Source organism: Neltuma alba, unplaced genomic scaffold, assembly GCF_004799145.2.
Source record: "Neltuma alba isolate B1F8T4 unplaced genomic scaffold, ASM479914v2 tig00012618_pilon, whole genome shotgun sequence".
NCBI classification, from domain to species: Eukaryota; Viridiplantae; Streptophyta; class Magnoliopsida; order Fabales; family Fabaceae; genus Neltuma; species Neltuma alba.
The window spans coordinates 51,518-63,730 of NW_021637060.1; the positions used below are offsets into that span (position 1 = coordinate 51,518).

The 12,213-nt window shown below is 34.2% G+C and overlaps 1 protein-coding gene across 2 annotated transcripts; it reads left to right on the plus strand.

The window, feature by feature from the left end:
* Window positions 1-1,418: 1,418 nt before the first annotated feature.
* LOC114729278 (protein EXECUTER 1, chloroplastic) lies at window positions 1,419-10,823 on the plus strand. Of its 2 annotated transcripts, none has more exons than XM_028916263.1 (12): window positions 1,419-2,068; window positions 2,946-3,062; window positions 3,189-3,254; window positions 3,896-4,002; window positions 4,791-4,872; window positions 5,698-6,453; window positions 6,671-6,794; window positions 6,919-7,088; window positions 7,712-7,786; window positions 7,945-8,037; window positions 8,170-8,314; window positions 10,105-10,823. In XM_028916263.1, exons 1-11 carry the CDS (start codon window positions 1,640-1,642, stop codon window positions 8,260-8,262), a joined length of 2,112 nt encoding a protein of 703 aa, XP_028772096.1. In that variant the 5' UTR covers window positions 1,419-1,639; the 3' UTR covers window positions 8,263-8,314; window positions 10,105-10,823. The 2 variants fall into 2 exon arrangements, with proteins under 2 accessions (XP_028772096.1, XP_028772095.1); XM_028916262.1 differs by having other exon boundaries at window positions 10,157-10,823.
* The last annotated feature ends 1,390 nt before the right edge of the window (window positions 10,824-12,213 follow it).

Sequence of the window (12,213 nt, forward strand, 5' to 3'; positions counted from 1 at the left end):
TTCGAGAGGGTGAATTTTTTTAAAATACTCCTCCGGTCCTTATTATAAGACCCAATTTGACTTTTTATTTGGTCCTAATTATAAGACCCAATCTATTTTATCTCTTATATTTATATATTTTTTTCCAAGATAATCCTTCTAATAATGATAGTTTTAGCTAATATACTTAATTAGCAAGGATATTTTAGGAATGACAACACTTATTTATTATAAATAACCAACTTAACTTACTTCCTTAATCTCCTCAAATAAGTCAATTGGGTCTTATAATTAGGACCGGAGGAGTATATATTTTTAAAAACCTTTTTTTTTTTTTCTGTTGGATCCAAATAAAGGCGATAAAATGGGTTAATTTGCTAACTCACCATAAGGATGAGGGTTAGGGTTGGTGTTCTGTGAGCCCATTCCACATAACTCACTGGTTAGGACAGAAGCCCACCCAACCCATCACTTTTTTTTTAAAAAAAAAATTCTGACATCAATAATATATTATTATATTTAAAAATTTTCTTTCTTCATCTATATTTCAACTTTCATGTTATGCATCTAACAGAAATTAAAAACTATTATAAGAAAAATTAACACAAACTACAACGAAATATAAGAGAATATCTATTATGGAAATTTTTTTCCGAAAACAACGGCAAATAAAGTTTGAAAAAATTAGACAGATGTATTTTTAATTTATTTTTTTAAAAGACAGTTTTTTGTATTGACAATTTTATGAAAAAGATTGCAAAGGCAAGAAAATAATCCACCATAATCATGCTTTCAGCATGATCAAAGGGTACATAATCAGACATGAAAAAGCATATAGTGTGTGTGACAATTTATTCTAAAGACAAAATGTTTTTTTTCATGTCTTGAAAATTTTCACTTAATAAGTTAATGTTAAGTGTTAATTATGTAAAACATTTATAATGTATTGTTTTATATTTGTATTGACTCTTTTGATTCTGATTTAGACTTGTGATTACTTTTAAAATTTTGGATCATTATTTATTAGTTTGAAAATTAAATACAAATAAGGTTTTTTTTTTAAGAAAAAGGTTCAGCTTGGTTAAGATTGGCGTTTTGTCAGATACAACTTGCAGGTTGTTTGTGTCTTAGCTTCGATCCAATTTAACTCAATCAGAAATATTTTATCTAAACTGAATCACTAGCAAGTCCAATTTGATTCATTAATCACAATAATGACATTAATTATGGCATGGAATTTTTTATATTTTACATTTTATAACAATTATAAAATGTAAAATATAAAATAATTATGTTTAACTACGAGGAGGGAAAAAAGAGAAGCTTTTTTTATCCAAAATAAAGTCTTCCCATAGTGTAACTGAAGGGCGGGTTCAATCCTTATCCATGTGTTGCTGGATTTTCTGCTTCCATCCCAATTTCACTGCCAGGTTCACAGCCTCATGTTTAGTGTTTCAAGTTTTGTTGGTTTATGAGCGTTTTCTCGTTTTCCAGTGGCGACTACGCCTTCCTTTCTTCATCCTCACATCCACAAAATACAATCTTTCTCGTATATTCGCATATACGACACAATCTGTTTCCATTTCACAGAAAGCTGTTACCTTTCTCCAAATTTATTCTCTCTCTCTAATCCACATACAGAGATTGGGATTCTGTGTCCATGGCTTCCATATCTTCACCTTCTCCACCTCCCAATCTTCACTTCCCAAGCCCCAAATTTTCTTCTTCTTTACCATTGAGATCACCCTCTTCCCTTCCCTTCTCTTTGCATTCACATCATTCCCTTTCTGCTGATGCCACTGCCCTTTGCCGGTGCGTCAATCCGGCCTCTGGGTCTCCGTCGCCGTCCGATGACTCCGTTAACCGGGGATGGGACTCGATGCTCCAGGATGTAGTTAGAAACGCCATCAAGCGGTTCGATTCTTACGTGAATTCTCTTCGGAACGAGGCTCTGGCTGCCGGTGTGGCTGAGAAGGATGGCTCGGAAAAGGAGAATCGTGAACCCGAAAATGAGGAATGGGATTGGGATCGATGGCGCAAGCATTTTCAGGATATTGATGAGCAGGAGCGTCTCGTCTCAATTCTCAAGGTGCATTTGGAATTGCTAATTTATGCATGTTGTCCAATTGTGATGTGTAGTTCATTTTATTCTGTTACTTTTTGGTTCTTAAGCAAGAGCTAAGTCAACTTATAGTTTCTGTGATTCGGAAAAATGAAATAAAGCCGGTGGCATTATCTGCTGATAATTTTTTTATTAACACTTGAAAGATTTTATACGTGCTGTAATTTAGCCAAAAGTTGCGAGTTTGACTAATTAGACAAGGTATACAACAAGCGTGGAGGCGGGAGGGAGGACAGCAGTATTATAATTTTCTAAGTGATAATTGCAATAACAATCACGTTAAGGTCTATGACAGAAAATCATTTGTTGGTTCTGAAGATGTAGTTGACAGAAAGTGCAACAATTTTCTTTCGAGTGTCCAGAGCAAGTAAATGACTATTGATTTAAATTTCCACATCTAGTTTACTGCATATATTATTAAACTAGATTGATATTTCTTGGTCATTCTTCGAGAAGATGTAGCTTGGAAACATCCTCTTCTATTGCTTATGAAATGTCATATGCAAGATGTTGGAATAAAGATTAATTAGAATGTAGTTCTGGTGAAAACAAAAAAATGTTCATGACATTGCTGTTGCGACGAATACTAGTACATTATAGCAGTCATGGTGTTTTTTTTTTTTCCCCCTTTTTCTCTTTTACATAGACCTAAATGAGTTTTTTTTTTGGGGGGGGGGGGAGCTATAAGGGTCACTAATTAGTGTTGCATATATGAACAAGGCTTCATAGCTGGCAACTCTACTAAACTAAACTAACAATCATTTGGAGTTATGTAATGCGACCCACTGGCTGATCTCTCTATTTGGATGCAATTTTAATGCCAAAATGGTTTTATGCTAAACAGTCTCAGTTAAGCCGTGCTGTGCACGTGGAGGATTATGATGACGCTGCTAGGCTTAAGGTGGCAATTGCTGCTGCAGCTACTAGTGACAGTGTTGGAAGAGTGATATCCCATCTCAATGTAAGAATTCGGACTCATGCAATGCTTTTCAGACAAAAAGCAGTTCTTTATTTGCTTTTAAAATTTTGTGGCCTTTTTGTTTTTTCCTCATGAGATTTTATGAATTTTTATTTTTATTTTTTTCAGAAAGCCATAGAGGAAGAGCGGTACAGTGATGCAGCTTTTCTAAGAGATAAAGCTGGTGCTGGACTTGTGAGTTCTTGTAAAATGTGTTGCAATGAAAAGTTTCATGAATAACTTTTGCCTTTTGGTCGATATGCAATTTCACAGGGTGAACCTAGTAATGCTTGCATCTTTCCTTTAATTGCTATTACATAAGTCGGTATAGTTTGAGTGTCTTTTATCTTGAATGTCTCTGGCGGAGTTATTTTTTCTTTATCCTATTTTATGGCAGTGTCTTGTAGGCTGTGACCATGAAAGCCAATAGGGAGTAGGGACCGCCTGTTTCTTGAGAGTTTCAATGTGATTACTGGAATTTATATTCTAACTTATTTGCCTTTATGAGCTATTTAGTCTGTGAATATGCTCCCAGAGCTCAAATCAGTTATCAGAGTTAAGTTTAAGGGGGTAGGAAATATGGGATTCATTTGTTCATGCTTGATATGATTATCATGCTGTAATTAGGCTGCATTTCTCTTATTACTTTATTGGTTTCAAAATTAACAGTCATTTTCCTGTAATTTGGTTAAATAGGCAGCTTATGTGCATTATTATTTTTCTTGCCGTGTTAGTAAATTGCCATTTTTGTGACTATTGACCTGTAACATTTTTAGCTCTCTGGAATTAACTGTTGGTGTTATACTTCAAGCTTAAGAATATATTTTGGCTTTCAGGTAGGTTGGTGGGCCGGCATTTCAAAAGATGCTAATGATCCGCATGGTCTAATTATTCGTATAACTCCAGAGCATGGAAGATATGTGGCAAGGAGTTATAGTCCTAGGTATTTTTCCTTGTCTTGATAATGCATGAGGAATTTCGCCATTCATGAAAACAGAAAACCTGCTTTTTTTTTTTTTTTGGTTTTGGGGAAAGGAGATTCTAGCGCAACTATTAAATGAGTTATGTCTTATGTGAAGGTGTGAAAATCAATTAGTACTTCGGTTTTTACTTTTTTGTTTTTGGAATGATAGATCTGTGGCATTTCATACCATGTGTTGGCGATTACTTAGGAAATGTTTATCTAGCTTGTCATTATTCCTTTCGTTATTATTTGATTCACATGTGGCAAAGAAACCTTGATCATGGTGGCAAACTAGGTGTAGTCATCATCTGTGACTGAATGAAGTCATTGAAAATGTAGGCTTTCTATCAGAAAAATAAATGACAAAAGTAAATTACATTTTCTCTCATGTTATAGATACACCTGACTTTTGTTCCTTGTGCCATCTGTTTTGATTGAATGGAGCCTATGAGGGACAGACATTTCAAAATATAAGCTGTTTGTCTCTGAATTCATGTTAGGCATGATATGACGCTTTCAATTTTATATGGTCACCTCAGATTTTGTTATGTTGCTTGGTCTGTGGCGTCCATGCTCCCTAGTTTGGAGCAGAGTTCCTTCTGCTCCAAAATGCCATTCTTTTAGTTCCAAGTAACCTTGATTTGGTTGTCTTGTGGTCAATTGGACATTAAGATGTTTTTCTGAACATACTGTCGCTTTTGTTTGGGCGATCCTGCTAAATTATGAGACCTCTGGTTTTGAATTATTTTTTCACCATATTTTTCCAGGCAACTTGCTACATCTGCTGCTGGTGTTCCTTTGTTTGAAATTTTTCTTACAGTGAATAAGAAAGGTGAATATAAGTTGCAGGTATCTATTCTCTACTTTCTTAACTTTCGTGTTATTGTTTGCTCAGATATTACAGTAAATGCAACAATCATTCAAGTGAGTACAGATGTTTTTGTGTGATGATGTATCATATTCTTAGAAAAAATCATCTGATCCAATGAATTTTTGATAGTGAGGGGTTTCATATGCATATAGCAGTCAAACTAATTAACTGCGTGTAACCTAAAAAAAAAAAAAATATATTTTAAAAGAAATTCCTTTTTGCTTTCAGTATTTTCCTCAGGTATTTACTCGTCGGTTGAATATTTATAAAAGAAATTCCTTTATGCTTTAAACCGCAACATGCAATTTGGCTCTTCCTCGTACAGTCATGCTTCCTTGCGTTTGGTTTTTTTGGCAATTCAATTTCCATATAGACAAGTTTGCCCCATCCATTCCTTTTAATTTAGGTATTTTACTTATTAAATGTTACTGTAGTCTATACATGCAACATACCATGCAATCTGGTTTTCTTATTGCTGAGTCATTATTTTTTCGATTCTGATATAGAAGTTAGTTACTTATTGAATTATTGTATTATTCAATTGTATTATATGGCGGTCAGTACATTTGTTTGCCAGCTAGTGGATGTCATAATGTTCTTGCCTTATTTAAGGAATAGGGATCAACTCATGTTTGTTTGTTCATACATGCCAACTTACACTGATACTGTTACATCATATGTAGCTCTATGCTAGCATTCTCATCGTTATCTTTTGGCAGATTCTTGCTTGTTTTCTACTTTATATTTCCCAATAAGGGCTCATTGATCATTTTGTATATTAAGCTTACGGTTGATTCTGGCAGGCTGTTTACTTAAAGCGGAGAGGTGGTGCCCAGACCTCCCCAGTAGCGTCCTCTAAGGCATCAAATGCTGCTGAGAGATTGGGTTCCGTGGAGTCACCTGAAGGCAGAAGTGAGCTCTTTGTCGTGAGTACTGAGGATCCTGAGAGTGGTGATGATAAGGATGATGGCTCAGACCCAGCTGAGGGAATGCCCGGATTCCAGAATGTCTTGAAGGATATGATTCCTGGTGTAAAGGTGAAGGTTTTGAAAGTGACAGCTTCGGAGAAGGTAGACAAGGATCTAATATCTAAGGTGATTGAACAGATAATTGAGGAAGAAGAAGATGAAGATCTTGATGAAGATGAAGAGGAAGACGAAGAGGAAGAGAAGGAAAATGAAACTGAAAGTCTGGAAATTGAAGATGTTAAGTCTGAAAGTGACCAGGAGGGAGATGATGATATTGAAATTAATACTAGTCCTGAAACCATTGGACGTGAGGAGCAGAATGAAATTGCAGTTAAGCTTGTCATCGGTGGTCTTGCTCAGAAACTTTCCAGTAATTTATCTGCTAGAGATTTACTTCGGGTTCCTGCCAAGCTGGAGAATGGACGTGGTTTATTTTCATTCACTGTAGAAAAAGAAGGCAACCAGCGGGATGGTCATGGCAAAGGGAAATCTTCATCAGATAGATCAATTAAGTTTCAAGGTCAACGCTCTGTTGATCATGTTATGTTTGATCTTGCCAAGTTTATTGGTAGGGGAAAGGTGCCCTCTAAGGTTGGTACAAGTTTTTAGCGGGACAAAATTTTATTCACTGAGTGCATCTTTGACAAAATTGAATTTAGCACTGATTATTCAGTACTAAATATTTAGTGATGAAATTTAACTACTGAATATTTAATGTTAGAAAATATTTTGACAAAATTGAATTTCTTTGATGAAGCTGGTTCTCCTTGATCTTGCTTGTTTATAATGGTCTGCGTTTTTCTCTTAGGTTCTGAAAGACGTAGGAGAATTAATAAGTCTTACTCTTAGCCAAGCTCAGAACCACCAACCATTATCTGGCTCTACTGTTTTCAATCGTATTGAAATACCAGCTTCTACAGATCCTTTAAATGGTAATTTTCTGCAGAACTTATCATTTTGAGTTTGAGGTAGTATTGGCAGCTCATTGTTGGACTTTAGGTTTGGATCTACGGTTTATCCTTTATAGTGGTCAGCAAATACTTTTTTTCTCATCAGGTTTGTACATTGGTGCGCATGGTCTTTATTCCTCAGAAGTCATTCAACTTAGACGTAGATTTGGTCAGTGGCAAGAAGAAGGTGGGGCTAGGGGACATTCAGATGTTGAGTTTTATGAGTATGTAGAAGCATTTAAATTAACTGGGGACCCTTATGTACCAGCTGGCCAGGTATTGTATTTAATTCTCGTATGTTTGACTTTATCAATCTATTTCTCTATTGAAACTGAAAATAATAATTGCTGTAGGTTTTTGGCCTGGATTTGTTGTTCTGGGCAAATTTATATAACCTCAAAAATGATTAGGGAAAGTTATGATTATGCTTTGATGTATATTGTTAAAGTCACAAAACCATCCAAGGGCCCACAACACTCAATCCTTAAATCCATCCCTAGTCCTTCCAAGACTTAATCAATCATAAACCACCTAATTACTCATTGTCCTTGTATTTTGGTGGCCATGAATTATTCTGTGTACATCTTGTATTCTGCAGCATTCCTGGAATCATATGTATGGTATAATTGACTATGGTTATCTTATGCCGGTTTATCAGAGCCACCATGGCGAATGAAAAGTGCATATGCTTAACTTTATTACTAGGTCAAAGAAAATTTTTCAACATATTATCTTGACGTGGCTTTACTTGGGTGAAGAACTGTGATGGTTAATATACATAAGTTGATTCGCTTTTTCCTTTTATGTTGCTTTGTTGGTTTTCATTCACTTGGGAGTTAATTACCCATTATGTAGCCTCTCTGATACTTCTCATTGATCATGTTCCTTGTTTTCCTTAGGTAGCATTTCGTGCAAAAGTCGGAAAGAGGTATCAGCTTCCTCATAAAGGGATAATTCCAGAAGAGTTTGGTGTGGTATGACAACTTCTATTCTTTTCGGGACTTACCAGTCTTTGTTCTTATTTTGTCCTTCATCCCTCCTTCCTCTGTCCCCTTAATTTCCTTTCTATATTGACTGTAATTAAGTGAAATAGAAGATATTTTTCTGAAACATCTTATGATCCTTACTTCAGATTGCTCGGTATAAAGGTCAAGGAAGGCTTGCCGAGCCAGGGTTTCGGAATCCACGATGGGTTGATGGTGAACTGGTGATCCTAGATGGGAAGGTTTGCATGTTTCAATTTTGTCCAATTGTTTTATACTGATTGCTATATCTGTGGTTTTGATCTTTGATGTTTTCTGGTATTCTTTTTGTGCCGATGGATCTGATTGCAAGAAGCCTTCTGTGTATTTTGCAGTACATTAAAGCAGGGCCAGTTGTTGGATTTGTGTACTGGGCCCCTGAGTATCATTTTTTGGTCTTCTTCAACCGGCTTAGGCTTCAACCTTAGAGTTTCATTGTACATAATTTCATAAACGTGCAAATTCTTCAGATTTTCTTAGGTAAGTTCTGAGTTGATATGCCAAGTTTACATATATCACTATTGAGTTTATAATCCACAATGAATATTAAGAGGATATTTTTCTGGTTAAATTATGAAATCAAGAGTGAGTTATGTGGGGGAGGGGGGAATCCTCAAGGTATGTGGAGATTACAGGTACCTATCGAATGGAATGAATTACAAGCACCCATCTAAAATTTTCAAGTAACCAATTATTCGTTATGTTGTCTGCTGTCAAAATACTGATCATAATGAGTGAAGACCAGTTTTATCCATTAAATGACTACTTTGTTTTTTTTTTTTCAATTTTTTGAGGTTCCAGTTATTTCCTAGTTGTTGCTGAAGTGTTATTTAGATGTATTCCGCAACATGCTAGGGTATGGATTTCATGAGAAAAAATGTACAATGTTTATGCTCAAGTATGTGATATGGTTTATTTGTCCTTTACCTGGTTTAAGGATGTATGTATGACACTCCTTCTAGTCTTATTTATAAGATCCCTGCTCATGTTCCTTAACAGAAGACTTCTACAAAATGCAATGAAACATTATTATTCATTTCCGGTTCACCCCGCCCAGTGAAAATATGGTGGGGAAAGAATTTGCATTTTTGACTTCATTAAGGGTAATTCTGAAACTTATAAAAGCTTTTGACATTTAACTAATTTTATCTAATTTCCTTAATTTATGTATAGTAGTTAAAAAGTCCTCATCATAAAGATCAGAGGGAGTATATCAAAATCTTTGAAGGCTTGTGGAATTTACTCAATCACATTGTTGGCTTGGCTTGTAGTGAAATTGGTCTAGTGTTGGAGTACTATGCAATTTTGCATAAGGACAAAACTTATGTAATCTTCAGTATTTGTCATTAGGCTTTTTAATAAAAACATGTGAATTGTGAAGGAACATTTTATTATGAATCAATTGTGTGGTGCTAATTTGTAAAAACAAATACTACCTCCGGTCTTAAATGTTGGAGAATTTTAGGACATTTTCTTTAGTCCAAAGTATAAGAAACAGAGCTCTTGTCTAGTGCATTAATTACATTATTCCAATTTTGTCTTCATTAAATTGGGAGTGTAATTAAGAATCATTAAATGTAAGGCACAAGTTTAGACATTGAATTGGGGGTATTTGTGGGAAAAAAAAATTAACTTCTGACATATTTAGGAAGGGTAACCGCTTTTCTTAATCTTAATAAGTTTTTTCCCCCCCTCATACTCAAAAACGGAGACAGTATCTATTTCTTTTTTTTTAAAAAAAAAAAATTTAATTAAAGAGCATGACGGCAAACATACAAAATACTCTGCGTAAGTTTTTTTCCTTCTGCTCAAGATGTAAATATGATCATGGCAGATTGTCGCCACTCCTAGTTTTCTTATGTGAGAATAATCATTAAGTAACATGATTCTTCTCAGATTAAGAGGAAATCCTCTATGGCTACATCCCTAACCATCATTACTAATTTTTGTAGAGAAAGTAACACCTTGGACTGGACATTGGTTAACCATATTTCCTGTAACTGGCATGGTTTACTATCTGTAGAACACTTTTGCTTGAGCTCTGAACGTTTTAGAACTCGTGTACCGGGAAATATTTTTACTTTTAGACAGATAACACATATATACATAATGTAATTAAACTCTCGTGTCCTGCCCACAAGATGCTGAGGTAAGTGGTTCATTAAAACTGAAATTCATCTTCAATCCCTTTTGCATATGAACTGTGAATCCCTTTTTGTGTGTGTGTGTGTGTGGAAGTTTTCACTCTTTTTGGTTGTGAATTTCGCTAGAATTACCATACTTAGTGGCGAATTCTGAAAGCTGCTTCTTTTTTCTGGGAAGGTTCCGGTCATTGCTGATTGTTGACCACTCTTTAGTCTTGAGACGGAAAGGGGACATCATTAGTCACTGCTGGATCTTCCGAGTGAGGCATCTGTCACATAATTTTAACTTGTAATAGCTGTTTTATCCGAGCCAACATCAATTTTCTATGATGCAGGCTGCATTTTTATTTTATTTTCTGTACAGCTTTTGAAGAATTTTGTCTCAGCTTCCTTCCGAGCATCATAAAAAATGGGAATTTGGCTTCTTGCTGTCTGGTTCTAACTTAAGTATGGCAGACCGGGGCATCATAAACTTAGATGGTGGAGCTTTGACTAACTGTAGGTTGAAGGAAGAATATGGAAAAGACCAGAACAAAGGCATAATGTATTGGTTTCTTCACTGCCAAATCCTGTTCTTAAAGATAGAATGTATGCTTGCTTAGCATATGCAGGTTTCCATTCTATTTTGATCTTTTTTTTTTCAAAGGATTAAACTTAATGCCTTTACATATGTTCCCATAAAGTCAAAATAAGTATCATATTTATGTCAGGAGTTGACTGATATAAGGGCATAATCTTATCAGTGAAGTAGGCATTTAGGCAGATTGGATCCCTAAAGAAGCAACTAGATATTGGATTTCATGTCTTACATGAAGTTGAAGTTTGAGAAATAGTTCCATTATCAATGGCTTGTGAATTGTGCAACTTGCTGCTAGTGTTATACTTTTTTGGTCTTTTATATAAAACCTAATTATTGTGTCGATCTTGGTCTTAAATATAGGACATATTTTTCATATTTATTAATTTTCCTAAATTACCCATTGATACTCCCTTGATCATAATCAAATAAGAGATGAAAGGAGGATATTAAAGATGATTATATATTTTAAGAAAAACATGTCATATTTTTTATAATTAAGTAATTTACCCAACTTTTTTAATTTAATCAAATTAGTTAAATAGGTCAGAGGAATATTTTATATTCATATTGATGATATGGATTAATATTTAGTTAGAGAAATGACAAATAAGAGAATAGGAATAACGTTTATCTATTAGGGTGCCCAAGCTCCTATTTCTTTTCTTTTGACGTTGTTTCCTTTATTATTTGTATTATATCAGGGAATTTAGATTTGAGAATAAAAAATATGAGCATTATTTGAAAGAGATTCTATAGATTGATATTTGAAATATACTTAATCGATTTGCGTATATCACGATTTTTCCTATCTCTTGGGATGCTTGAGCTCCTAATTCCTTTCTTTTGACATTGTTCCCTTTATTATTTGTATTATATCAGGGGATTTAACTTTGAGAATTAAATATGAGCATTATTTGAAAGAGATTTTATGGATTGATATTTGAAATATACTTAAGCCATTTGCGTATGTCACGATTTTCCTTTGATTTTAAATACAGTTTTAGAAATTAATAGAAATAATTGGGGAAAAAAATTATAAATTTAGAAAACGAAATTAAGGTGGAATATTAAACTTAGTTTAGATTTTGGTAACTTTACTTTGTTTTTTTAAATACAATTACTAGTATTAATTATGTACGGACATAATTAACCTTTTTTTTTGTCAGACATAATTAACATTAAATTTAGAAAACATGATGGATAACACTACTATTTGAGGAGCTTGCTGTTCTCTTACTAACCTTTTGTGTGAAGACGTCAAAGGGGCATGAATTGTTAGAAGGACAACAGAAGATTGATCTTCTTTACCCTTCGTTGTGAACTTGTGAAGGGGGAGAACAATAATTCTCAAACCAAACATGGTGTGGATATTTATGGTGTGAAATGAAAATTGAAAGAACTGGAACAATTGCAATATCATAAAAAAAATTATTTAAAAACATTTCACAGCAGTTTATAATAACAAGAGATTTTACCTGCTTGTTTGGATTTATTTTTTTTAGTAATTATCTTTCTTCTTTAGGATTTGACAGTAATTCTTCTATGAAAATTAATGAGAATAAATGATGAATTAATTGAAGAAATGATTGCATGTTAGTCAAATCAAATCAAATATTTTCTTTATCAATGAAAAATGGATATGACCTTTATATACA

Bases quoted from the DNA above. Each gene is read 5' to 3' on its own strand.
- LOC114729278 (XM_028916263.1), top strand. From the start codon at position 1,640: ATGGCTTCCATATCTTCACCTTCTCCACCTCCCAATCTTCACTTCCCA. The intron at 4,873-5,697 runs GTATCTATTCTC...TGATTCTGGCAG, and splicing joins AAGGTGAATATAAGTTGCAG to GCTGTTTACTTAAAGCGGAG. The intron at 7,089-7,711 runs GTATTGTATTTA...TGTTTTCCTTAG, and splicing joins CTTATGTACCAGCTGGCCAG to GTAGCATTTCGTGCAAAAGT.